The sequence below is a fragment of the Mycteria americana genome, chromosome 2 (genome assembly GCF_035582795.1).
Source record: "Mycteria americana isolate JAX WOST 10 ecotype Jacksonville Zoo and Gardens chromosome 2, USCA_MyAme_1.0, whole genome shotgun sequence".
Classification (NCBI taxonomy): Eukaryota; Metazoa; Chordata; class Aves; order Ciconiiformes; family Ciconiidae; genus Mycteria; species Mycteria americana.
This window is the reverse complement of record NC_134366.1, coordinates 123,978,394-124,005,157: the sequence shown is the minus strand read 5'-3', so window position 1 is coordinate 124,005,157 and position 26,764 is coordinate 123,978,394. Positions and strand designations below refer to the sequence as shown.

At 37.7% G+C, this 26,764-nt stretch overlaps 1 protein-coding gene across 3 annotated transcripts; it reads right to left on the bottom strand.

Annotated features, from left to right (window-relative positions):
* Positions 1-4,196: 4,196 nt before the first annotated feature.
* On the bottom strand, positions 4,197-26,519 carry IMPACT (impact RWD domain protein). Of its 3 annotated transcripts, none has more exons than XM_075494513.1 (11): positions 26,422-26,519; positions 25,572-25,700; positions 24,802-24,854; positions 23,746-23,808; positions 20,569-20,654; positions 18,740-18,868; positions 18,328-18,425; positions 13,791-13,864; positions 12,189-12,279; positions 6,855-6,989; positions 4,197-4,398 (listed from the first exon to the last, which is right to left on the bottom strand). In XM_075494513.1, exons 1-11 carry the CDS (start codon positions 26,455-26,457, stop codon positions 4,327-4,329), a joined length of 966 nt encoding a protein of 321 aa, XP_075350628.1. In that variant the 5' UTR covers positions 26,458-26,519; the 3' UTR covers positions 4,197-4,326. The 3 variants fall into 3 exon arrangements, with proteins under 3 accessions (XP_075350628.1, XP_075350629.1, XP_075350630.1); XM_075494514.1 differs by having other exon boundaries at positions 18,328-18,422; XM_075494515.1 differs by lacking the exon at positions 25,572-25,700.
* Positions 26,520-26,764: the final 245 nt, after the last annotated feature.

Sequence of the window (26,764 nt, the reverse complement as noted above, 5' to 3'; positions counted from 1 at the left end):
AGCAAAAGCAGTAAAAGAAAGAGGCAATACAACAGAGTGGCAAAAAAGATTAAACAGAAGTCACAATCCACCTTTTTCTGCTAGTGTTTGATTGTTCATGGACATATTTTTATGACAGGCAACTGTAATTTAGGTATGAATTAATGCTATAATCCTTTTCTTCTTATTTTTTTTCCAGATAATGAAATTTGTAATTCTTCCACAAGTAGGGGATATTTATACAGCTTATATTGTCTTAAACAAATTTACAATATTTGATAACAAAAACTCACTGTTAAAACTGCTGCTTCAGTTTAACATTATACATTCTATCAGGACATTATTTTTAAAGTTAAAGTTGTTGCAAGCCATTTTTGTAATCTCTTTCCCTCACTGGATCCCTTGCTAGTTCACACACACATAATTTATTTAACACAATCTGATTTCTCATCAGGTTGCATTGTCAAGTTCTGGACTGAGTAACAGTGGGCTCCATTCTGACTTAGTTGATTTTCAATACGCTCCACTAGATCCTTATTTATAAACCTTTAACTTGCAGGAAAATATTAAACTATCATAGTTTACACTGATAAACAAGATTATTACATTGTTTAGCAGTAGAAGTTTAGAATATCGGTATTCATAATAATGCACTTAACAGGAGTATGGAGATTGCATCCCCAACTTACTCAAAAGCAAAGGCTGATCCCACCCTTCTTATGTGGCAGGGGAGGAAGCTGTGCCAAATCTAAAGCAGATCTCGTCAGCACACTTCAGATAACAGAATGCAAAAATTCATTCCTTTCCCACCGTTGGGGGTGCTTTTGCTGATTCTGCTTAATTTCATTTCACCACAGAAACCTGAAAGTGACATACCTTGCAGGTTTGTCATACCTAGTGACATACTTAACAGAAAAGGCAAACCTTTCTCTTTTCTGCATAGACAAATACCGCAGGCTACAACCTCTCTCTCAGTATTTGTAAACCTTACTCCAAATTAAAAAATGATGATGTATGTCAGCAACGTAAAAACTAAATGGTTGTTAGTTATCAAAATGACAGGGTTATTATAATTACAAGGAGTTGCCTATTTTGTTCTCTTCACAATTTTTAATTAATAAAGGAATACCAACTGAAAATTACTATAGTTCAGAGACAAAAGATGTCAGTACTTCCAGTCCATTCAAGAGCAATACACTGGCTTCAGAATAAAATACTTCAAAGGCATGTACTTCTGCTCTCTCAAACTTCATCAGAGATACCAGTCTATCCAAGGTTAGACCACAGGAACCTGCAACTTCCAAAATATTATGAAGTATAATTTCACTTTTTTTTCTTTTTTTTTCTTTTTTTAAGATATCTGCCTATTTTTTTGGAGCAATGGCTTATGGCCTCAGAGCACAAGTGACTTAGGAAGCAAGCCAGCTGCTTGTATGAGTAGACTGACTTGTTTTCTTTCTCAGATCCTGGGGGACCTCTGTTCTCCACTAAGAGAAGCAAAACATTTTATAGCCCAGTTTCTAAAGAATTTAGGTTCTTGATTTCTTTGTTAACAAGCCAAATGCATTATAGGCAATGACGAAAATGTGAGGATCAAAACATATTCTGTGCGTCTGCTCCTGCTCTGCTCTACACGTGGAATAGGTTATTTGTGCCCTTTGGTTACCAGTCCCAGTGTGAAAACACTCTTGACATCTCAAGGACTTCAACTGCTGCATCAATGCTAAATTTTTGATCCTGACATGTAACGACTGCTGCTGCGCTAACATTTGCTGAATTACAAAGCAGAAACAATTGTATTCAGTTAAGTAAGGGGATACAGCCTCCTTGAAGCATAGCTAATAATCAAAGCGCAAGAATCAGCGGTTCTTTAGGCCATGAGGTATGCTGAAGCATCGCTCTCAAAGGAAGGGACAAAATCCTGCATTGCAAAACTCTTCTGGAAAGCCACATGAAAACTTTTTCTTAGAATAAAGGAAGTTTAAACTTAGGAAATGCTTACAAACAAAAATAGGAAGAGAATGCAACTCCTCTAACCAAAGTGTCCACAAGACAGCTAGCCAGCACTTCACATTCTTTCTGAAAGAAATAGCGTGAAAATACAAACATATTTCCACTTTGGTGGTCTGTTTCCAGCCCTTTTAAGGGATAGGGGATTCATTTTGCAAACCGATTGGATGACCTATACGGTCTATTTAATTTACGCAGCAAGTGGTTATCAACCACTTGTTTCTTCCATTTTGGGGTTTTAGTTTTTGCTAACACACAACACTGAAACATGAGATTCCTGGGGACAAGGATCAGTACTTTCTAAAAAAACAGTAATTAAAAAAAAAAAATCAGACACCTAGCTTTCACATACCTCAGACTGAACACCCAAAAGTTCAGACTTTCAGAATCACTTGTTGATTCCGAGCGTTCAAGCTTAAAGTATGCTCTTTTGAAAAAGAACATACATTATCATGAGCGGAACTGAATCCTGGGCAGCTGTAGCAGAACATCTCACAATTCACCTGCTTCCCATATTAAGTAATTGCCACAATTTCAAACTTTCATAAAAGCAACGGAAACTTTGGAGTACTTAAGTTAATAAGGTACTGGAAGTGAATGGCAAAATAAAAGAGTCTATCAATAAGACAGACAAGGTTAGACCACAGGAGTCTATCAATAAGTCTATCAATAAGCCTATCTATAGAGTCTATCAATAAAATAGAGAAACTATGAACGAGAAATACTTGTATGACCCAAGAAGTGCAAGACTACTACATACTGTAATATATGGATCTCCTTCCCTGGGACGAATGCCATTTTATTATTACAAGTACAGATGCTAAGCCTGAACCCAAAAGAGCTTTACTATGCAGACAAGGTAATGTAACTGCATAAAATTGTTTAAATAAATCAGTGCAGGATCTACCTGCCAGAGAATGAGTGGTTTGGGGTTTTTTTAATCATGTATTTTAGTGGTACTTTTCAAGCTACTGAAATTATTAAGGAATATCTCTGTTGCTATATCAAACTCTGGAACAGTTACTTTGATTAGATGAAGTTTGCCTTAGAAAAGTTTTCTGGGGTACCCCTACTGAGAACTATAATGAACAGTTCAGTGTAAGAACATATTAGCAAAAAGATGTATACCAAACTGGTGGTCAAATAAGCTAGTCTTACAAATACACCTTTAAACCATGCAAGTGTCACTAGAGAAATGTCATTAAAAATAGTCACAGCCCTGACATTACTATAGGAGCAAACTGTATAAGGTGTACCTGACCAAAGAAAGCATCTGTGACTCAGCTAATAATTAATGGTTCACGAAGTTTAGAAATTAACTTGAGGAAAAAACCCAACAGACCATCATCCTCCCCAAGTGGAAGATACGAAGGGAATGTAAAAGAAATTATTTAAATCTCATCTAAATAGCAATATAACAATTAACTGACAAAAAGTCCTGTTAATTATTTTGTAATGCATTAGACAAAAGTCTGGAAGGTATTATGAATGTACTGGAAGGTATAAAAAGAGTAGAAAATTCGAGTGTTTGTGATCATATCATTAACACTTCCCCACTCTACACCAACGGAAGTCACTTCAGAATGTTTACTAATGTTCACTACTAGCTGTAACAGTCTGATTTCAAAATCCCCATATTCTTTGTTGAAACCACTGGTTCCTTTAATTATACAACACTTAATCCTCAGCTTTTCAACAGGCTCCTAGAGTCCTGACACTGACAGAACAATCCTCAAAGAAATTGTGAAGTAATTTCTTCACATTTCTTAGTTCATCGCCCATATTCAGTCTTTCTTATGTCACCAGGCAGGCCCTATCTAGCATGACCAAAAACTGCATAGGCAGGACCAGGCTCTCCAAGGCCATACAGCACTGGGCCACACACTTTCCTTTTAGGTATAGAAAACCTAAAACTCTGCAAGTGACCTTGTCTGTGAATGATTCCAGTCTCACCCTCAATACAACAAACTAGGGAATTCAATTACTAATACAAGATAGGTGCTTGAGTTCGAACCCAGGAATGCAGAAGTAATCCACATTTTAAATTAAATCATTTAAAAATCGTTCGGTGGGAGGGGGTGGGATGGGGAAACGGTTCCAGGTGTTACAATGCCCTCAAAGCAAGGAGCTGAAATGTGTAAGAATACATAAAACTTGTGCTTAAGCTCTACTTCACAACAGCAGAAGAAATCACAGAACAAGATGAAAATATATCTATAGCTTTACTGAATTCTCTTTTGAATACAAAATGTCTGTTGTACTGGATAAGGCAATAGTGTTCATGTTTTCTTTGTATAAATATGTACAAAATAATATTTTATAGTTTTAAAAAGTAAATTAGTGTTCTGTTCTCTTCTTGTTGTCCTTCCTTATCTTTTTGCTCTTTCCTGCTTGTTTAGATGACTCTTCCTGAAATGAAAAACAAGCATTTCAAAATTTAATCAACATTCTTATATACTGTGAGCATTCTCTGAAGGTCACCCATGAGAATTATTTTTAATATGAACAATGTTCATAGTTCACTGGGATTTACAAAAGTTTGAGTTGTATAGTATTTAACCACTCGCTTTCATTAATTTGTCTGCTCATCTTGCTATTTAGAAACTTCTGCCTTCAGCAATGATAAAATTATAGACACAGGTATGCCAACAGAATAATAATAATGTAGAAATAATTTAAGCTATTTCCACTCAAGGAAGAGGTTACCAGTATAGGAATACATCTAAACTATACTGCAAAACTGCTTCTAGTGTAGATGTGACCTTATCAAGAGATATACTGTACACAAGTATGTTAAAACCACTTCCCTAAGTGAAACAAACCTACACCAGGAAAAAAAAAAATTGCCAGTCTTGCTGGATCAACATTGTAATATACAGCTTACTCTGACTGGCAATTCTGAAAAACAAGACTTCTCTTCAGTAGTGTCGTGGTTTAGCTTCAGTCAGCAACTGAAGCCCCACACAGCCACTCACTCACCCTCCCCCCTGGTGGGATGGGGGAGAGAATCTGAAGAGCAAAAGTAAGAAAACTTGTGGGTTGAGATAAGAACAGTTGGGGGGGGGGGGGGGGAGATAATAATAAATTGTAATGAAAAGGAAAAATACAAGAGAGCAAGAGAGGAACAAAACCCAGGAAAAAAAACAAGTGATGCAGCCACTCACCACCCACCGACCGATCCCAGCCAGTCCCCAAGCAGCGATCGCTGCCCCCCGGCCAACTCCCCCCAGTTTCTATACTGAGCATAACATCATATGGTATGGAGTAGCCCTTTGGCCAGTTTGGATCAGCTGTCTTGGCTGTGTCCCCTCCCAGCTTCTTGTGCACCTGGCAGAGCATGGGAAGCTGAAAAGTCCTTGACCAGTGTAAGCACTACTTAGCAACAACTAAAACATCAGTGTGTTATCAACATTATTCTCATACTAAATCCAAAACACAGCACTATACCAGCTACTAGGAAGAAAATTAACTCTACCCAGCCAAAAACAGGACAAGTAGGCATTCATCGCAAGCACTCCCCAAAATGGTGAAGGAATCTGCCACTATACCTGACAGAACCTGGGACTTTTTAATCTTCTCCCTTCTACCTCTTGCACATGGTAGGGAAACGGACCCTATCAGGATGTTTGAATTCTGTTATTCTGAAGAGAGTTAGCTAAAAGAATACTTTTTCCAAGAGCTACATCTATGGTACTAGAATAATAATTACCATAAGTTCCATCTGTTATTTTTCTGATGGACACTGGTAACAAAATAAGTTTCTTAATACACAATAAAGAAATACAGCCCAACTTAAGTTGTTAAAAATAGAAAAAAAGAAAAAAAAAAGTCATTTTTGGTACTAAGCCTTCTCTTGAGGGTTAATGCTTAAAAGTCTTGTTAGTTTCCTTTTATTTTATGAGCAATGCTTTCAAATAAGAGAACATTGATAAACTGCTAAGAAAGTAAATCAATAAGTATATACAAGCACCTCTAAAACGCAAAAAGCAAATAACTGAAAAGTGCAGGGGCAGGAATGGGGAAGAATGCTCAGCTTTCAGCCGCAGCAATCTTAGACACTTTCATATAAGAAGAAAAACTAACAGTTGCACACTTTTTCAAGTATCCATTAGTATTTCCTACTGTCTTAAACTTTCTATTGTTAGCAATTACATACTATAACATACGTAGACATATCTAATACGCTGTTCTGAGGATGAAGAAAAGAAATGTTGAAAACCAAGAATATTACATGACTGAATGACCTAAGTCCCTTAAGAAGTAAAATGCCATTTAAAGACATTTGGAACTTTGTCTCCTGAGTTATTTAAGCTCCCTTGAAACATTTTCCCTTAATCTTTTCTGTAATAGTCAATGTTACTTTGTTTGAATTCTTCCAGTCTAGATTTTTTTTAAATGGTCTCTACCATCTATAATTCTGAAAACTTCTTTGGGTCTAATAAAGCTTTCAACTTTTAAAATGCCTACTAGTTACAGTGATTCCCAACCTCAGTCTGCCTACACACAAGAACTGGTGGCACAGGTAAGCATGAGAAGCAGCAGCTTCCAGTTTTCTAAACACACAGAAAGAGGCACTTCCCCTTCCCATCCTCCCGCAACCCTCAAATTTGTGTTCTGGACCAATGTCCTCAACGGCTGCCACCCTTCTATTGCACACCTCACACTTACAAACCAGGTCACTAACTTCTTTCAAAGTTCTTTGGGAGTCTTTGCACTGATCCTATGCCTACTATCAGTGCATCAAAGCAACCAGAGGATGACACCAGGTAGTATTACTTTTCTTCTGGTGTCATCTAACAGTTACAAAGTTACAATTTACACAAGTTCACATACAAATGCCTTCATTCTAAGTGGCAGAAACTTACCACTGAATGTACGTAGTTGTATTCCACAAGTATGTTTCTTGCACAATTGTTTATATGTTTAAAACGATCTGGTCCTAAGAGAATACCTCCATACCAGCGGGATACCACAACTAACACATTGCGGACATTCAAAATCTGTTTTTTAAAAAAAAAAAAAAGAGAAAAGAAAAAAGAAAGAAAATTGTTATTTATTTAATTTAAATAATTGTTGTTATTTTTTACTTGAACTGGTTTTACTGTTGACACCTATTTTAAACATAAAAAAGTCTTGCATTTTTAAGAAGAGCTTACAGTCAGGTCTGTGTCACACATATGTTGTTATCAGAGGGTAACAAATAATGACAAGTCAGCAGTTGTTGTAAGTTTCCCTCTCCAAGCTCCTACCCAAAGGTAAATTCAAAGTAAAATGAGTCAATACATCCCTCAGAAAGGGCACAAAGCTATCTCGTGTGCACTACAGTTGCTCATTCATGTGTCAAAGGCTTCAGGCATTACTTAAAGGGAAAATTACTGAGTTACATTCATTATTATTTGATATGAGGAATTATTATTTCCAGAGAACATCTGTCACTAAGCAGATTGTCAATCCACATTTTTGGAAGTGTTGGTGGATGAGGCTCTTAACAGCCAGGGGACAGCCATACGTATGGATACCTAAAATGCCATAAGCTAGTGCTGTTGCCATGTGCAGGACTTAGCAACAGCACCTGGATAGTACATAAAAACCTCTGCATTTTCCAGGCTTGAGTCTTAGTCCCTTACAACGAAGCAGTTGCTTTCTGAATTAAAAAAGGCATATATAAAGTTCACACAACATGAAATAATTGTATTAGCAATTAGGATTGAAAGGAACTAAACAACCTTTATATAGCTTTTTTAAGACTTTTTAAAGACAAAATCAAATAGAGAGTTAAACAGAAGTGATGATTTATTTTACTGCAATTAAAGGCAAGAAGGCCTTCAACAGCTTTACTTTTCACAAAATCTAAATGTGATTTAACTAGACTTGAAAACTAGCATTTATTCCGCCTTACAGCAATTCTGTCCTCAAGATCTCCCCATCATCAGCAAACATTAGTAACACAGGGAATGCCAACTGACTAAGTATCAGAGAGAAACACACATCTTTGCCTTTGACACAGTTTCCCACAGCATTCTCGTGGAGAAACTGGCTGTTCATGGCTTGGATGGGTGTACTCTTCACTGGGTAAAGAACTGGCTGGATGGCCGGGCCCAAAGAGTAGTGGTGAATGGAGTTTACTCCAGTTGGCGGCCGGTCACAACTGGTGTTCCCCAGGGCTCTGTGTTGGGGCCAGTTCTGTTTAATATCTTTATCAATCATCTGGACGAAGGGATCGAGTGCACCCTCAGTAAGTTTGCAGATGACACCAAGTTGTGTGGGAGTGTTGATCTGCTTGAGGGTAGGAAGGCTCTGCAGAGGGATCTGGACAGGCTGGATCGATGGGCCGAGGTCAATTGTATGAGGTTCAACAAGGCCAAGTGCAAGGTCCTGCACTTGGACCACAGCAACCCCATGCAACGCTACAGGCTTGGGGAAGAGTGGCTGGAAAGCTGCCTCGCGGAAAAGACCTGGGCGTGTTGGTTAACAGCCGCCTGAATATGAGCCAGCAGTGTGCCCAGGTGGCCAAGAAAGCCAATGGCATCCTGGCTTGTATCAGAAATAGCGTGGCCAGCAGGACTAGGGAAGTGATTCTCCCCCTGTACTCAGCACTGGTGAGGCCACACCTCAAATGCAGTGTTCAGTTTTGGGCCCCTCACTACAAGAGACATTGAAGTGCTGGGGCGTGTCCAGAGAAGGGCAACGAAGCTGGTGAAGGGTCTGGAGCACAAGGCTTATGGGGAGCGGCTGAGGGAACTGGGGCTGTTTAGCCTGGAGAAAAGGAGGCTGAGGGGAGACCTTATCGCTCTCTACAACTACCTGAAAGGAGGGTGTAGCGAGGTGGGTGTTGGTCTCTTCTCCCAGGTAACAAGTGATAGGACGAGAGGAAATGGCCTCAAGTTGCACCAGGGGAGGTTTAGACTGGATATTAGGAAATTTTACTTCACTGAAAGGGTTGTCAAGCATTGGAACAGGCTGCCCAGTGAAGTGGTTGAGTCACCATCCCTGGAAGTATTTAAAAGACGTTTGGATGAGGCGCTTAGGGACACAGTGTAGTGGTGGTCTCGGTAGTGTTAGGTTTATGGCTGGACTTGATGATCTTAAAGGTCTTTTCCAACCTATACGATTCTGTGATTCTGTGATCTTGTCAAAATATAAGATACACATTACTGCATGGAAAGATGTAGTGACAACCACCAGTTAGCATTTTTGCTCAAATTAGTCTTGCATGATTAGTGACCATGATCCCAAATTTGTCCCTCAAACTAAGGCATCTGAAATCTCTGTGGAAGGTCTTTACTTATAAGCAGCTTTCTCTCAAGTCCTGCGCAGTACTACACTAATGCATACAGATGGCTTGGAGCCAGACAGAGCAAGCACAGCTTTATTTGCATAAGGCTGAGCAAAAACACTGTGGTCTGCAAGACATCAGGGTGGTTTGGTGGAGGTAAGAAACAGCTCTTAAGATCTAGCTATCAGTAAAGCATGTTAAAAACCATTCACCATCTCCATGTGGTGGTTTAACTTCAGTCAGCAAGTAAGCACCACACAGCCACTGGCTCACCCCTCCCACCCCCCCCACCCCAGTGGAGCATGACGCCATATGGTATGGAATAGCCCTTTGGCCAGTTTGGATCAACTATCTTGGCTGTGCCCCCTCCCAGCTTCTTGTGCACCTGGCAGAGCATGGGAAGCTGAAAAGTCCTTGACCAGTGTAAGCACTACTTAGCAATAGCTAAAACATCAGTGTGTTATCACATTATTATCATACTAAATCCAAAACAGCACTATACCAGCTACTAGGAAGAAAATTAATTCTATCCCAGCCGAAACCAGGACACTCCATTAAGGGGGAAAAAAAAAAAATATATATATATATATGACTAATTTGAACAATACTATTAGAAGATTCTATCATCGTATTCTTAGAATTTTAAAATGAAAAGGATAATGTAAAAAAAAAATTAAAAAATAAAGAAGCACTGGGGCAGGTTTTGTGACAGGCATCTTCTACTCTACATTCACACATCGGCCATAAAGTCTATGTATAGCAACTGTTCACAGTAAACAGGATGCCAAACATAGTTGGGAAATTTTTTAACTCTAAGTTTGAAAGAATTAATCTAAAATACAGTTTCTTGTAACCGGAAAGTGCTAGGTTTATCTGAAATGAGATAAGATTTCTATTGCAAAATAAGAACTATAACAACAATAAGTGTATTAAACCACCTAATTTTCATGCCCATATCATATGTCATAAGTGCTTATAACACAAAAATGACAAGACCTATGAACTTCTAGAAATCAGTCCATAAACTATTTTAATCTTTTGCTACGGGTGAAAATTGCACTTTTCTGATCCCTACAGCAGTACTCTTCCAAAACAAAAATATTCCCAGTAACCAGGACTACAGATGGAGAGATGATCCATATGATTTAGACACATTCACATTTGAAAGGGGAAACTTCATGTCACTTTCTAAACTGGATTTTTATGGAATGTTAAGTGCCTAGACACTGTAATTCTGACAACTTTCAAAAGTATACATTAACATGCTGAGAAAAAGATTATAAGCTCAGAACAAATTGAGGTGCAGTAACTGCAAAGTTGTTTCTTTACATTATTTTTATTACAATAATGTTTTCACACTTACCACATATACTTGCATACATTACATAAAGTAAGTTTTCCTTCCCAAGTCAGATTTGAGTTCTTAGGAAGTTTCAAAAAGTTCTAAATGAAAATGTAAAAATATTTCCATCGTCTTTTTTTCAGAAAAAAAAGAAAGCTTTGAAATAAAAAAAAACCCTTTAAAACAGTCTCCAGAATTAAGAGTATAACACATTAAGCAACAGAATATGCAAGCAAGCAAATGATGGGAAAAGAAAACCTTTGTTTTGAAGGAGACATCAATCTAAAAATCAAAATTAAAACCAGTAATTAGTGTACTGATATGCAGTGCTTCAAGTCACTTAGCTGTAAGATGTACCCAGCTGTCCCCTGTAGTTATGGTATTTTATTTATGGTTTTATTAAGGCTTGCATCATGCCAGTGAATCAAAATTTATCAATCTCAATTCACATTTAGTAGCAACTTTGCTGAGGGAATATTATTTCAACACTTGAAAACTAACATACATGTGAGTATGAGGGCTAAGGACCCAGAAATGGAAACAGCACAAAGAAACAGATTAAATGATCAAAACAATTTAACTCCTTCACTCCCAGTACCTTTTGCATTTGAAGCTCTACTCTGCAAGTTCAAATATAAGTGTCTTTTTATTAAGAATATTTGAGGAAACTGAATTAAAGGCTGTGCACAGGTCAGCTGTTACATTCTGTCAATCAGCTTCTTCCAGTCTTCATTTTCTATATACCTTACATCACATAGAAAGCAGAGGAATCAAAACTTATTTCTCTTTTAAACCGTTCAAACTATTACTACCACCTATGAAATACTACTTATTTCTATGATCCAAGACTTGGAAATCCCAATTTACTACATGCATGCAACAGTCTGTGTTTTTTCTTTCACCCTTAAGAAAGTAATCATCTATTTGGCTATCCTGGTTTCAGCTGGGATAGAGTTAATTTTCTTCCTAGTAGCTGGTATAGTGCTGTGTTTTGGATTTAGTATGAGAATAATGTTGATAACACACTGATGTTTTAGTTGTTGCTAAGTAGTGCTTACACTGGTCAAGGACTTTTCAGCTTCCCATGCTCTGCCAGGTGCACAAGAAGCTTGGAGGGGGCACAGCCAGGACAGCTGACCCATAAGGTCAGGGATATACCAAAGGGATATACCATACTATATGACATCATGTTCAGTATATAAATTGGGGGGAGTTGGCCAGGGGAGTGACCGTTGCTCGGGGACTGGCTGGGATCAGTCGGCGGATGATGAACAATCGCGTAGTGCATCCCTTGCTTTGTATATTATTATTATTATACTTTATTTTATTTCAATTATTAAACTGTTCTTATCTCAACCCACGAGTTTTCTTACTTTTACTCTTCCAATTCTCTCCCCGATCCCACCGCGGGGGGGAGTGAGTGAGCGGCTGTGTGGTGCTTGGTTGCTGGCTGGGGTTAAACGACGACATTGGCTAGGAGCAGAGTAAGAATTAAAATAATCGTCTACAAGTTTATTTACATTGTAGTGATTTTTAAAATCTGTTCAAGACTTCCAGAAGTCAAAGATTAATTTCTATAACCTGCATAAGATGAAGAAGACGTCCACCTGCTGCTGTCTCCCCATCATCTTCACAATCCTGTAAGAATGTCTGCTTATCTTCACAGTATATTCTTGAAAAGAAAAAAACTAACATAAAATAGATTCAAAAAATGTCAATCAACTAATATTGTGACTTGATTAATGAAGTGTCAGGAATCTTTCACACGCATGTGTATCAATTCTATTTCTCTACTAAGGACATTTACATGAAAACAGGATGAGGCTTGGGTAAACCACAAATATTTATCTGTACAGTAGAACAAGTTTTGAGAAGCTTTTACATAGACTTTAGCTACTTCAGGTTAACTCCAGACTCACTACCAGTATAAAGTCCCTAATAAGAAAACTCCTTAGGTTTTTAGCCTAATAATTATGCCTAGCTGAAACCAACTCTATCAGATATAGGTTCAAATTATGGTACACACCCACAAGTTAGAAGAACTCAGACAAAAATATTATGAATAATTAATTAGGTCTATATTTCAACAGCAGCGTGAAACTATGACTGAAATCTGTCTTCAGATTCTCCATGCCAACTCCTTCCTCAGAGGACACTCCAGGAAACTTTGGGGTGTATTTTTTCACATAAAGGACAGCTGCCCAGGTCTAATTTTCCAGAAGTAATGTTCAGAGGTCTACTGTTTGTTACCAACTGATTTTGTAACTTCCGAACTTAGTTAATACGCACGTGACACAAGGACAAAGAGGCTTGTGGTACTAGATGACAAATATGAAGCAGTAAGTACGTTTCTGTTGCTTTTTTGAAGTGTATTTAGATAGTACGAGTGAAAGAAGCCAGATCAGCAGCAGCAACAACAGAAATCCCCTCTTTACAGAAACCTTTTACTTAGGTAGACTTTTTGGTGAAGTAAGCTTTCACGCTCTCATTTCACGTTTCATTAGGATCACGCCAGGACATGCATGAATGGATCAGTGTCTATACATGCTTTTTCAGATGACTGGTTCCTCCAGTAATGAAAGGGGCTCTTTTTACTGTCACATTCCTCAGAAAACCTACATCACCATCTGGACTGAGACCAATTCATTTCACATTAGCTATGTTCACAAAAGTTGCCAGAAACAGACCATGGCAAAACTCATTTGTTTCTCATTTTCCCTCAAGTTTCTTGTATTTCAGCTGTAATTTCATATGCCAGAAGTCTGCATCAGGCTTCCTGTTTCAGCTCAAAATTTCAATTAAAAATTTTCAGCTATTTCTAAATATACGGTTGGGGGAAAAAAAGTTACTTTGCCCAAGTAAAACACATTTAGTTCAGGATGATATAGCATTTCCATGCTCACAATACTACACAAAGTATAACAACATATGTTCAAATCCACTTTTAGTCTTTTTTTATTTCTAATGCTGCTTTACTATCTTAACATATTTCCTACTGTATGTTCTACTTTCTTGACCTCAAATTCAAAATAGAGCCTAAAACGTTTACCACACAAATAAGAAACCTACTCCCAATAAAGATTTAATAGCAAGGAATTTCTTTGATGGATTTTACTTTTCTCATGTCCTGCACTTATTTGTCAAAGAACACTGGAAAAAAAAAAATCACTATTCATCTCTCACCTGTATGCATATATGTTGTGGGTAGCACTCGCAATTTTCTTATTCTCGTACAATTTTTCAAGAACTCTCTTTACCTTTAAAAAAACAGAAATAAGCTTCCTTTTATAATGGGGATTTCATACACACCGTCTCAATATCACTGCTAAACAAACATCTCCTTAATACTATAATGAAAGTTTTACACTTTGACATTAAATGAATTAAATATTCAGTGTGATAAGTCAAGAAGCAGCTTCTCAGTACCCTCATGCTAGTTTCAAACCATTTTTCTGGGATACTGAAAACAGCTGTTCCTTGAATTTGTACATGGTGTACATTCATGTTATTGCTGAAGATGTAGAAATGTCAAATTGCTTTACTAAACAACAGAAACAGTAAGATCTAGAAAGCATTTTTAATTGATATTAAATATCAATTACACCTGCTTACTTTTTAAACTATAACATTAAGCTGGAATATAACACAACTTGATATACGTTTTCCCATTACACACTGCTTTTACCTATTTCATAAAAACATCTGATGTTTAGAAAGCTCTGCTACATTTCGAGTTTTTCCTTTTTCCTCAAACATACTTTTTTTCAGAGTTTCCATTTCACAGAAAGAATAATAATAAAAAAATATGTTCTATTATGGGTCGGAAAGTGTCACTATTTCCCAGAAAACAGATATTCCCACCTCTGCTCCTAAGAAGTACCAAATACAAAACATTTATCAATATCACTTCATCTTCTAATTAAATAAGCTAGCAATTGTTCAACACTTTCCAATTTGATCTAGCAAAAAGAAGAGCCTTAATCAAGACATTGTTTTAGTACATAACACAAAATTACTATTACTTTGAGCAAAACTTTACTGAAGTTGAGAAAGCTTGGGAAAACATGCTTGGTAAGTAAATTGCCTTCCACTCCAAAGAAAAATGTCTCTGAGGAGTAATCAATATACATATTTAATATCTGTCTTAGCTATACTGTGCTATTTCCAATTCTCCTGGAAGAAATTCAACTTACAAAAATCACCTCAAATACAAGATACCTCAATTAAAAAACTCCTATTATTAATGGAGAACATTGCTACAGACACCTGTTTTCTCCCTTGTTTTTCCCTAAAGGGGAATATTGAAGAAAGTCAACTTATATTACTTAATACACTTTCATAAATACATTTCAATACATGGACTTACGGTACAAAGCATATGAAATGATCATCACCTTTGACGTTAGTTATTTGTCAGCTACCAGGCTCCTAAAAATATACCTTAAAGATTCATTATGTGTCTGTATTAGCAATGAACCTCCAAGACAGACATCTTAACAGCTAAGCAATAGTTTATCCTTTTTCCTGTTGTAGCTCCTGAGCCTTTTTTTCCTCCTGTTCCCCTCTATTATTCCTGCTTTAGGGAATTAAGGGATGTAATTCTCTACGTGTCAATGAGGCACCTGCTCATAAAAGACACAAGATGCTTAAACAACACATCAGTTCTTAGTCCCATCTTACTAAATCAATGTCAAGTCCAAGAACCACATACATTTTAAATGTCAGAATAAGCCAAATTGAGACAAGGAAAAGCAATGGTACCAAATATAGCCTGCTACCTGAAATATGCCTATCACTTTCTTTGCCTCATAAGGTTTATGGTATATTCTGTTACATAGGCAACTACAGTATTACTCCGGCTATCATTGAAAACTACATTAGAAGTTAAGTTCCACTATTAAATATATTCAATAAAGGAATTTACACAGCAATCTGTGTACTGTCTTAAAATATCGATGAATACCATTGCAGCATATAGATTATGCAGATGAAGTATTATGGGAACACACTAATCTCTTCAGCTGGTAAAGAAGCTAGCTTTCACTACAGGTGTTTACCTCATTCCTCACCGCTTTTGGCTTGCTTTCAGAAAAATTAGTCCATACCACAGTAAAGCTTCCCTGCAGTCTAAAGACCAATCACCTCACACTGTACAGCAAGACTCTGTGAAACAAGATGGATTTGACACTTCGGGAGTTGCTCTATTTTTATACTAAACACATACCAATAAGTCTTGACTGGAAATTCCTACATTTATTGAGTATATGTTGTCTTTTAAAAAAAAGCCCTAAAAGAAGAAATTAAGAATGTTTTTGCATGCAAAAGGGAAATTACTAACTTGCTTTAAGTGAGTACTATTTCTTGACACAGACCTGCCCTTTTGCAAACCCATGTCTGTGGGTACAGACTTCCTCGTAAGTAGGAACAATCTTACTCATAAATCATGATCAAAGAGCGAGAGTTTTTTTAAAATGAGAAAAGGACATTAAGCAAACGATTCCAATTTCTTCCCTTTCTAAAGCAACACAGTTCATAGGGACTTACAGTTCATAGGGACTGAGCACAGCTAAGAAAGCCCCTGAAGTGCAGTCCTACTTTAATGAAAATGGTAATGTACTGAGTATTTTAAAACACTGAGTTATTCCACATTAACCTAATGAATAAAATTACTTTCACCTTGCAAGCAGTAAAAGAACAGCTCAAAAAAGCTGAAAGTGTGTTCAAAAAAGCTCAAGTTGTATGCAAATAGAGAAAAATAAGATAGATGACAAATGTGAAAAGCATAGCACATTTTTGAAGGTGTAAAAATAAAATTAATGGTAATTTTTTTTCCTCAAACACACAAGAAGCTGAAGCTTACCAGAGATCTGTACTGCCAGCAGATAAATATAATATATATAAAAGAATCACTTGAAGATACAGCCGTAGCACAAAAACCTAAATGAATATACAGTATTTATGAACTTAAAAGGTCAGGCAAGGATGATATAGCGGAGCCTAACCACAGAATAAGGTTGAGCAAGCTGATAAAATGAATAGAAACAAATCAGCAAAACCAGATCATATTTATTTAAAAGTTTAAAGAAAATTGGAGTATGAAGCTGTTGAGCTATAGCTAACCTACCAGTTAAAACTGTTTCCGCAGCAGAAGGTGACTGATGTGATACCAACATTTCAAAAGTACTCCAGGAAGGATGTAGGGAACTAAAGACCAACAAGTCTTATTGTCCATACTAGGCAAACTAATGGAGGTGAAGTAAAACAAAAAAAAAACCACAGACAGCTTAAAATGTTACAGCTTTTGTATAGAGAAATATGCCTCAAAACTCTGTCAATCTATCAACATTCTTTCAGAGTCACTGAGCATGTAGTTGATCTAGCTTACCTGGAATTTCAAAAGGCATTTGACAAGATCCCTTACCAAAAATTCTTAAAATAAAAGCTAGGATTGGATAAAAGGAAAGAGGAAAATCCTCTCAAGGTTTAACTCTCAGTTAATGACAAGAAAAGACGAGTAGATCAGTAGTTTCCACACTAAACAGGGATCATCAAAGGAGATTGATGTTAATAGATGCAGAGTGACATACAAAGTGACTCCAAACTAGTTATTAGCATTTGCAAAAAGAGATCTTGGGGTTATAACAGACATTTCTATGAGAACACCACTCAGTTCTTAGCGGAGGTCAGAAAAAGTAAACTGAAAGGTATTACTAGGAAAAGAACATGGAAAACAGAAAACTCTTTACACCACTCTATAAATCCTTGGAGTGATTGCATCTTCAGTGTTGTGCGTAGTTCCAGTGTGCATCTTAAAAAGGTTAGAGCATACATTACATGTACAGAACAGCCTACATCTACAATGCACCAAAATAGACTGGGGCTCTTGAGCCTGGAAAACAGAAACCTCAGGTCTATAAAACATGATAGATGTTTATAAAAATCCAAACTGCACAGAGAAATCAGAAAGGTGCAGCAAAGTTATGAGTGACTGATTCACAGCAAACACCGGAAAGCATATTTTCATACAATGTTGTTGATTCTGAAAGTTAATTCTGGTGCAAGAAGCAACTGGACAAATTCCACAGAGGATGAAAAAAAAAAATCAGTAATACTAAACACAAGGATACTTTCTTTACCTTGTGTTAAACTGCCGAAAGAGGGGAAGCACGATAGGAAACAAAATGTAGCTGCCCTTGTCTAACACTCTGTCTAGGTCTACATTCACCACTGATTCCAGTAAGAGACAGTAACTAGTGCAGACATTTTTTCTAGTTGTAGGCAAATACAAGTCTAGAAGCACGCTTACCCCTCTCACTTAGGTCTAGATAAAGATTTACTCATGCATTATCCAAGTGTATTTTTCAATAGAATTCCTTTCTGAAGGAGGGAAAACATTTATAAACTCATTTTACTTCATTTTCCAAGTAACACATGGCAGACTCAGTAGCTTCCAAATATCATACAATAAACCTGCCAACATCCAAAAGTCAAATTTCGATGTTCCTATTCTCTTACATCTAATAGAACAGCAGGAAGCACTGCAGAGCTGATACTGAGAGCCATTTAACCGATAGTGAAAGCGAGAAACTGATGACTACTCAGACAACAGCACACAAAGATGCAAAGACAGACAGACATATTCAGCTAATCCCAAATATCTCAGTAACATTTTATCAAGCTCAAAGTGCAGACAAAAAGAGTAGAATTGATCTCTACTAACTTGTCTGGGTGTCACCACAGGAGCCAGATGTGCCTGGAAAGTACTTCTTCGATCTGTGATTGGGTTTCCATGATGTATGGATGGCATTTCTTCATCTACTGATCACAAACAAGGAAGTGTTTGTTTTCTTTTAAGGGTACTGAAACAATGTATACAGCTACATAAGTAAAGAATGTCTCGACTTCAGAAAAGGGATTTGTTGAAGTTAAGTACACAAGATGACATACAGAACCACCAAAAATATGTTGTGGTTTTTTTACAACTGTTTTTTTACAACTGTTAAAAAAATGTATAATCTTTATTATAATTTTAATGTTATTAATTTTACTCAAAAGCCGAGTAGAAAACCAGAATCTTAAGGCCTCTCTCTTCTAAATTATTTCATCAGAATTAACAAGGGCGTATTTCTTACCTTCTTGACTTTCAGATGTAATGTAATTTAACATTTTAATTGGATCTTCCTGAATGGCCTGATAGTCTAGGAGAAAATCATCTCCATGATCTTCATCAACTTCTTCACTGGTTTTCTTAATATCTGGTTCTATTAAGATACAAGTAGTAGAATTTATTACACATTTTTTGTGAGACAAGTAAGACAAAATTTCAAATTCTTTTTCTCAAAAATCTCTGGCTTTTCAGTTCAAATCAGTTTGCCACTAATAATTATGAAATGCAGAACAGTAACATTAATTACAACAAAACCCAGAAATTCTTAGTCCAGTATTAACTAAAATCTTGCTTAGAATTAGGAATACAATACTCATGCTATGGGATCCTTGCATAGTATCTTTTGTTTCAATGCTAATTAACAGTATTTCTAAGAAGAAAAGAACAATAATGTTTACTATTTCCATTAAACATTTACAATGCCACTATTAATTTAATCTGAATTTAGAGACCAAAATAATCTGATGTTTCACAAGAACTCCAGTCATTTACTGGTCATTTGGGGAAAAACATAGAGCTGTTGTTCAATGCTACTTCATGAGGTTATAAAATCATTATACTTGAAACATCTCTCTGGGCATGTTTCAAGCACTCTGGGATTCCAAAAATCCTATTTTCCTTCATGCATAGGACATAAAAAAAAAATAGTCAATAGCAAAAGAGTAAATATCACACACAGTTAGTGCTCTCACAACTGGATTTAGAGGGAATCTACCATACAGACAAGTTAATATATCACAATCTAGTTTCCTATTTAGAGAGCTCATGATGTGGTGATGATGCAGTTTTTTATAACATAGGTATTTTCAATAAAAAAGCGGAGGGGTAATATAGCATGTTCAAAAGGCCTAGAAAAATCATTAGATGTATTAAGTAGAAGCCACAAGGTTGCTGTCAAAATATCCAACAAACTTCCAACATTGTCAGTAAAATTTTCACTTCTCAGTATCCACTCCTTTAGTCATATGTCAATGAAAAACGACTTTTTAAAATGTCTGTGATGTAGCAACAAAATATGCGTTTATTGAAAGACTAAAACTAGATCTTATCATGAAGGAGCACTGAAAATATAATTTTTCTTCCTCTTCAGTCTTTTATTTCTCACAGGACTAAGCTAACGTCCATGACACACAAAAATACTTCTATCTCCTTTTACCACAAGTGCATGCAGGCATGTCACTCACGCATTTCATAGCAGTTTAGCATTTTAATGCACAAAAAAAAAATCAAAAAAACCCCACCACTTTTTGAAAGAACAACTGCGAATTTACACAAACTGTATCACTATAAGAGTAACAGCAGAAGAATCACTGCAACTCTAGGGATGATGTACTTTTCATCCCAATATAGTAAAATTCAATTAAGATGGAATACTTGGTCATTTGTCTGCATATTCCACTGAAGTTTATCTTCTCTTGAGGCTAATTCCAATCCTCCAAGAGTACACTCAACACCAGAAATTAATTACTGATACGAATGATTCCTTTGCAGAACAGAAGACAATGCATAATGTATCTATGTGCAGTACTCTGCTTTCATGCAAGTAATTTAATTCCTGAGAGAACTGAGGACCTTGTTCTAGTTCACTGAGGCCAGCTCCTTCCTTTTTTTCCCTTCTGCTTTTTGAAAAGGGAAGCTATCACTGTAAAACAATAAGCCATGACACTGGAGACTGTCGTTTTCTGTTATGTACATACAATACAAAACTGGGCATAAAGCTTTAACTTGTAATGAAATCTTACTCTGCAGTTGAACAAGAAGTAAACTGAAAAACCTGTGTATTTTCTGAAGTACCTGGATCTGATGTCTGTGCCTTTTCTGTGAGAACTTCTCGTATCTTCTCCACCCATAAATAAAGTATACTTTCACCAAGGTTCTGTCTGGAAGTTAAAACTCACAGTGAATGAAGTATTATTTTCACGGATTTCACTTGGGAAGTACACCAAATAACATACAGATCTCAGACATGCAGAAATAGAACAATATGATCTAGTGAGATAAAGAGCTTAGGCTTGTGGAAAGTTCGGTCTCAGTAGTTCACCGAGTGAAACACATATCTGCATAGTTATATACTCTCTGTGGCTTGCCTTTTTTTTTTTTTTTTTACTTTTTTTTTTAACATTAAAAGCACCAATGCTGGACAAAAACAGGCAACTGACGGAAACTTTCTGTCCACTAAAGAAAGGGAAAGCAACTGTGAGAAGAGTAAGTTGGACAGTGCTCAGTATTTTAAAAAAAATACTAAGCCAGGATGTCTAGCCTTAGAGCTTGCTCTGGATCAGTTTTCTCTACAAAAAGTACTGTACCACCAGTGGTGAGCTCCTTCAGCTGCTCTGTGGCTGTAGGGGACTCTTTCCCTTCATGTTTGGGAGGGAGGCTCTTCCCTGGAACTGCACCACTTCTCCTTCCCCTCAAGCAGTCAGTGCACACACAGCAGAGGTTGATCTTGGTGGACTGTGATAGTAGGTCAGTGGCAGTAGACACAGTGGGGCATTGGACTTATATGCTAGTTTGGGTAACAAGCAGTCCTATAGGACAGGGAGGTAAGGATTTAGGTCTAGAGTCCTTAGTCAGAGGGCACACACAGGTGTGTATTAAGGTACTGGGGGAGGATGGGATGAACATGTTTTTTATGTGCATATTCAGAGTTAAGAAACGCTGCCTTAATGTGCAGCAGGCCAAACAAACCAAAATATATTTAAAATGGCGTCCTGAAAAGTTGCCTTTGTAATTATGTTTTAATACGTTTATGAACTGTGCATGTTTGTCTCAAAAACAAAACTAAAGATTTAGAGTTGTAGGTAACTCGTGCTTTCTCATTAATTTTATTCTTACTGCCACCATCTGGGGCACCACATAAGTACATATCAGTGACAGAATTACATTCTTAAACTCTTACTTTGCTTAATGTATACAGCACTAATCCTGAATGCGATCAGAAATTCAAACAAATATACATATTTTAAGAAAAATATTCAAGCAAAAATAAGGAATTAATAACCTTGTAGCTCTGTCTTCAAAATATGGACAGACTCCAGAACAATTCAATGCCCTGATTTCATGCTGCTTCTTATCATACAGAAGCACTACTTTAATACATGAAGAACTGTATTTGTTTTCATGATGGAATGAGAGAGATTAGACAATGAATAAGATTCCTCTGTTGTGCGCAAGTGAATAGCAATTTCTTCAGCTATAACCCAAATTCAGTTTCTGCCTATTCACAAATTAAACTTAGTCTCAAAGGTTACCTTTCTATGTTGCTATTTTTCTTGTCACTTGTGTCTAAGTCATGAAACAAAGCTTTGTATTGAATAAAAGTCTTACCAGAAGAATATCTGGAGAAAAAAAAAAAAAATCCAAATATTTGCTACATTTTTAACTTCTAAGAACCCTGGGTCTCCCAAAACAGACTTGTGATCTCTTATTATCTGCTTATTCCACCTCCTTGAGAAGACAGTGACAGACAGTATAGTTCACATTGGTTTAGACTGCGGGACCTGAAACCTGGTAAAACATGCATTGTAAACAATGCAGAGTACGTCTGTTTACCTGACAACTATTTAGACATCAGATAGATAAAAGGCTGTCACAAACACTGTGCATATCAGTAACTACTCCACAAGGTTTTAAAACAGTCTAAAATGACATATATGGCCTGAAGTACAAACGCATTCATTTCCTGCTGAACAAACAAAAATGAGAGGAGACTAGAGAGGGCTCTGAACAGCAACTAATATAGACAGAACAGAGCTGCAAGGGATTGATTTAGTTAGCACAACTTAACAGCCTACAAGACTGCAGGGGGAAAGAAAAGAAAAAAAAAAAAAGAAAAAAGTGCTCAACAACCATGCTATTTCTCCTCACAGCCCTCACGTGGCAACTTGCACCAGATGCTCAGGACATTTGAAGAACCACCTACAGCAGCTCTACCTCTGGTAGAGACTCCAGGAAATCCTGTGAATCTGGACAGAGTTAAGGACAATCTCTGTCCTTTTCGCTGCACTGAACAACTGCAGTTAATATGATCCCACAGAACTCTTCACCTAAAATCCGTGTGCATTTTTAACACTTCAAATTCAATTTTACTTGCTTAAATTATCTATTGCTTAATTAGATAAGAAACCCAGTTAATCAAAGTAACTGAGTAATTAGATAAAAAACCCTCACGCAAACTACGTGCTCTCTTCCTTATTTTATGGCATTAAAAAACATTTCTTATGCAAGATGTTCAGATTTCAGTATTTTGGGCATGACTGTGCTTCCTTGTGACATGTTTTCATTTCATGCAGTTTATATTATCTTTGGGATCGGAAAGAATTAAATAAACCATCTAAAATTACTACATTTACTACCCCAATTTCACAGCAATTCAAAAACACGTAATTTGAGTATTTCTAAATGTTCCGTTTATTCTCATGCATTCATGATGCGTTGCTGTTAGCTGCACACTGTGATAATAAACACTCCGCTATGTGACAGATTCTAGTTAATAGATTCTACACGTGTTTAATTTGTTTTAAAACCTACTTATCCCTTAGCTATCTTTTAAGAAAAACTGTTTTGCCACTTACACTCTAAGACACGAACAAATGTTTTCACATCATGCAGTTTAACATTCAAATGCAGAGTAAGTGCAGAAATCTCATACTTCATAGCACCAATTCATAAGCAATCTCATAGATTCTAAAGGGAGTCAAAATAAAGACTTCTATCCTTATAGAACACCAGGTTTAAACAATATAAAAGAAATTTGTCAGAAATTAACACAATTTCTTCTTGCAAAATGCTTAGTAAATACATGGCATCTTTAACTGTTAGATTTATAAAAGAAACACTGTTTTATGGCTATTGCAGCAATCACTTCACAACTACTAGTTCATGCAGGTACTTCAAAAGCATACATTGAGGAGGGCATGAAAATGAAAATACATTGTCTCCGTTTACTATATTCCAGAGTCTCTAACTTACATATATATTTCTTCCAAGCTATTTGCTAGTTCCATATAATCTTGTCCTCGAAGCCAAGGGGCACTAGAATAAAAAGAAGTACAATGAAAATTGTGTCCATACACTGATTCCAACAACTGAACAAACATTCATTTTAAAATAAATGTGATAAATACCTTGAAAATAAAACATTGTCAATCATTCCCACTTAACAAGATTCCAGTTGTAAATATCTTGGTAAAAACATGATCACCCAGTTCTCCTTCAAGACTCCTAACTTGGGCTGCCTTTTCTTTTACCTCAGAAAAGAAAGCTGGCCTCGTTTTTCATGGTAGGCCATTGTCACTCCAGAGCCACCTTATGTATTATTAGTTTACCTTCCCAACTCCTTCAGCACCATAGTACCTATTATACTTAGAATGACCCTTCAGTTCTGTACCTGTATCCTCCTGGTCTCATGTTAAACTATAAACTTTGCCTCAAGTTTACCAGCACTATTTTGTATTGCCTTGTCAATACTGCTGACCAAAACTCAGTAGATTATGCTGTGTGTCATGCCCTGCAGGTCCCCTCTATCATCCAAATCAGGGACCCAGTTTACGCGTCTCCATTCACATCTCGTTTACACATCAGGAGACAAGGGGAGTGCAGGGAAGGAAAACAGGAATATGGCACATGCCATGGCTCCACCCTAACAAGAGTCTGTGCTCAGATGAAAAGCATGCCTTGCAATCTGAAACAAGGATCCAGACAAGAGGAGTACACCCAAGGAAGCGATGAGACACCACTGTCCAACACAATGGGCAGCAGCCACCATACCTCCACAGTCTAACTGCTGCCTTGCCACAAAATAATGCTGCAAGAATTAGAGTTGAAGGAAGACAGCAAACTGTCACAGGGAGCTCCATGAGGCTAACTCGGGAGAAAGAATAGAATATTCTTGCTGGAAACATCCTCCATCCTCGGTATAGTTTAATTCAAGGAGTCATCTTAACTAAACTTCAACTTACACTGTAAACAATTAACAGTGGTAATTCAGAGAAGAAATACAAATGTTTGAAAGAAAACTTCACTTACTTTAGTTGATAAATAGGTGGCTCTGAAGTTGGATATCCTGGTGGCAAAATCACCTGAAAGAAATTCAGGATAAGTATTCACTGGACTATTCCTCTCAGCTAGCTGAGTTTTACTGATGGACTCTGATGTCAAGCACTAGGACTACAATCAGTGCTACAAATGAAGAAAAGAGTTGGTTATGTTGTTACAGAATGACAAGAAAACCTGAATATCTGTATTTAGGATTCCAATAGTGGCAATGCATACAAATATTATATTCCATGGTGCAATTTTTATGGATGAAGTGTCATGCAAAATAAAGTGCAGAAGAAATTTGAAAGGAGCTGCATACATGGTTACTGGACTTGTTTAAGTGGCACTGCACTTCCATAAGTAGACACTTCAGTGTTTCTTCCACTAAGTAAACTTACTGTTTTCAGTTCTGTAAACATAAAGTAGCAAGTTATTCAGATAAGTTGATCTGAATTTCGTTTTGTCTCCACACTTTCCAGAAAGTACATCTAGAAGGAATTGCAGCAGAGTCACTGGGGTGTCCTACACAAAGCCAATGTAAAAAATATTTTAAAAATCAGTCTTTGGAGAATAACACTGAAATTAGTTTTTGTCAGGCATGGAAACTGAAAAGTCTATCACAGATTCCAATCCAAAAGCTCCTTAATCCATCTGAGTAGATAATGAATCCTATTTAAAAGGGTTTCGTGCAGGCACAAGATTTTGCCTGTATCTGTCCAACTGCAAATTCTGTGCCAAACTCCTTAACACCACTATACCTGCAGACAGAGGGTCCATTTTGGTTGATCCAGACAATCATTAATCTTAATGCAATAGATTTTTTCATCTTCATCAACAACACACCAATCTTCACCATATATGGATGAAAGGGCCTCAATTTCATCAATCTAGAAAAAGCATTATGCAAAAATAAATAAATCCCCCCAAAGCCCACAACCTGGTGTGCCAATCACAGTTTTAAGTCTTGCTCTTCTACAGCTTATTTACAAACATGATAAGACTCAGGACACTGGAAGGCCATAAATATTGGGGATCCTGTCCCAATTCACAGCATAAGTAAACTTTGCTCAGTTCTTCTGTGCACACACCAGCTTTCAAATTTCTGTGCATAATCCTGTAATTCTCAGCAGTGACAAGGTGAGTAAAGTGACATGGAGCAGCTACAACACATCCCTGCAACTCCCAACCAGTGCCACTCCTAGCTGGGTCATCTCTCATTAGGAGAAAACCCCCCAAGGCCTTGGCACTAGTTCTTACTGAGACTGAATAAATTTATCCAGCAAATTCCCGTAAAAACCGGACAGCGACCTTCCACCTAGAAACCAGACACCTGAAATGGCTGTTCAGTGCAAATGTGCAGTCACCCGTTGGTGCCTGAACAAAGACAACCGTGCTGCCACTTGGACAGCACGGCGGCCCATGGGCACGGAGTTCCTCACAAGGCCGGGGTTCACCAGAAGTCACCTAAAGCCACGGCTTTCGACGCGGCGCTCATACTGCTTGCCCGGGGACACCGCGGCCCGGCGCGGCCCGACCCGCGGGGACCGCGACACCCCGGGCGCACACCCGCTGCTCCCCATAGCCCTCCTCATCCCCACCGCCGCTCACTTGTTGCTGGGCCGTTTCCGCGTCACTCGCCGCCATCGGTACCTGAAGGGAGAGAGTGAGGAGGGGAAAGGCAGGCGACTGCACGGCGCAGGGCTGTGTGCGCATGCGCCGAAGAGAGATTTTGCGTACTAGTGGCGGTGAAGCTGCCTGCCCTTCCCTCCACCAGCACCCCCGCCTCGTCGACGGGCGAGCGCATGCGCAGTGCTTCTCAGTGGCGCGCTGGTGCTAAGCAGCTGTCAGGGCTTGGCTGAATCGCTGTCCGTGTCGGTCGCCGTGGGGCCGGGCCTGGCCCGTCCCGTCCCTCTTTGCCCGGTGTGGCCGTGCGGTTGCTGTTGCGTCCCGG

What these genes read in the sequence shown, in the direction of transcription:
- IMPACT (XM_075494513.1), bottom strand. Translation starts at nt 26,457, where the DNA reads ATGGCGGCGAGTGACGCGGAAACGGCCCAGCAACAA. An exon ending in CTGTGGTGACACCCAGACAA is followed by an intron (nt 13,865 to 18,327) that starts GTTAGTAGAGAT and finishes GTTTTTTTAAAG; the next exon opens with GTAAAGAGAGTTCTTGAAAA. An exon ending in GTCTTCTTCATCTTATGCAG is followed by an intron (nt 6,990 to 12,188) that starts GTTATAGAAATT and finishes TTTAAAAAACAG; the next exon opens with ATTTTGAATGTCCGCAATGT.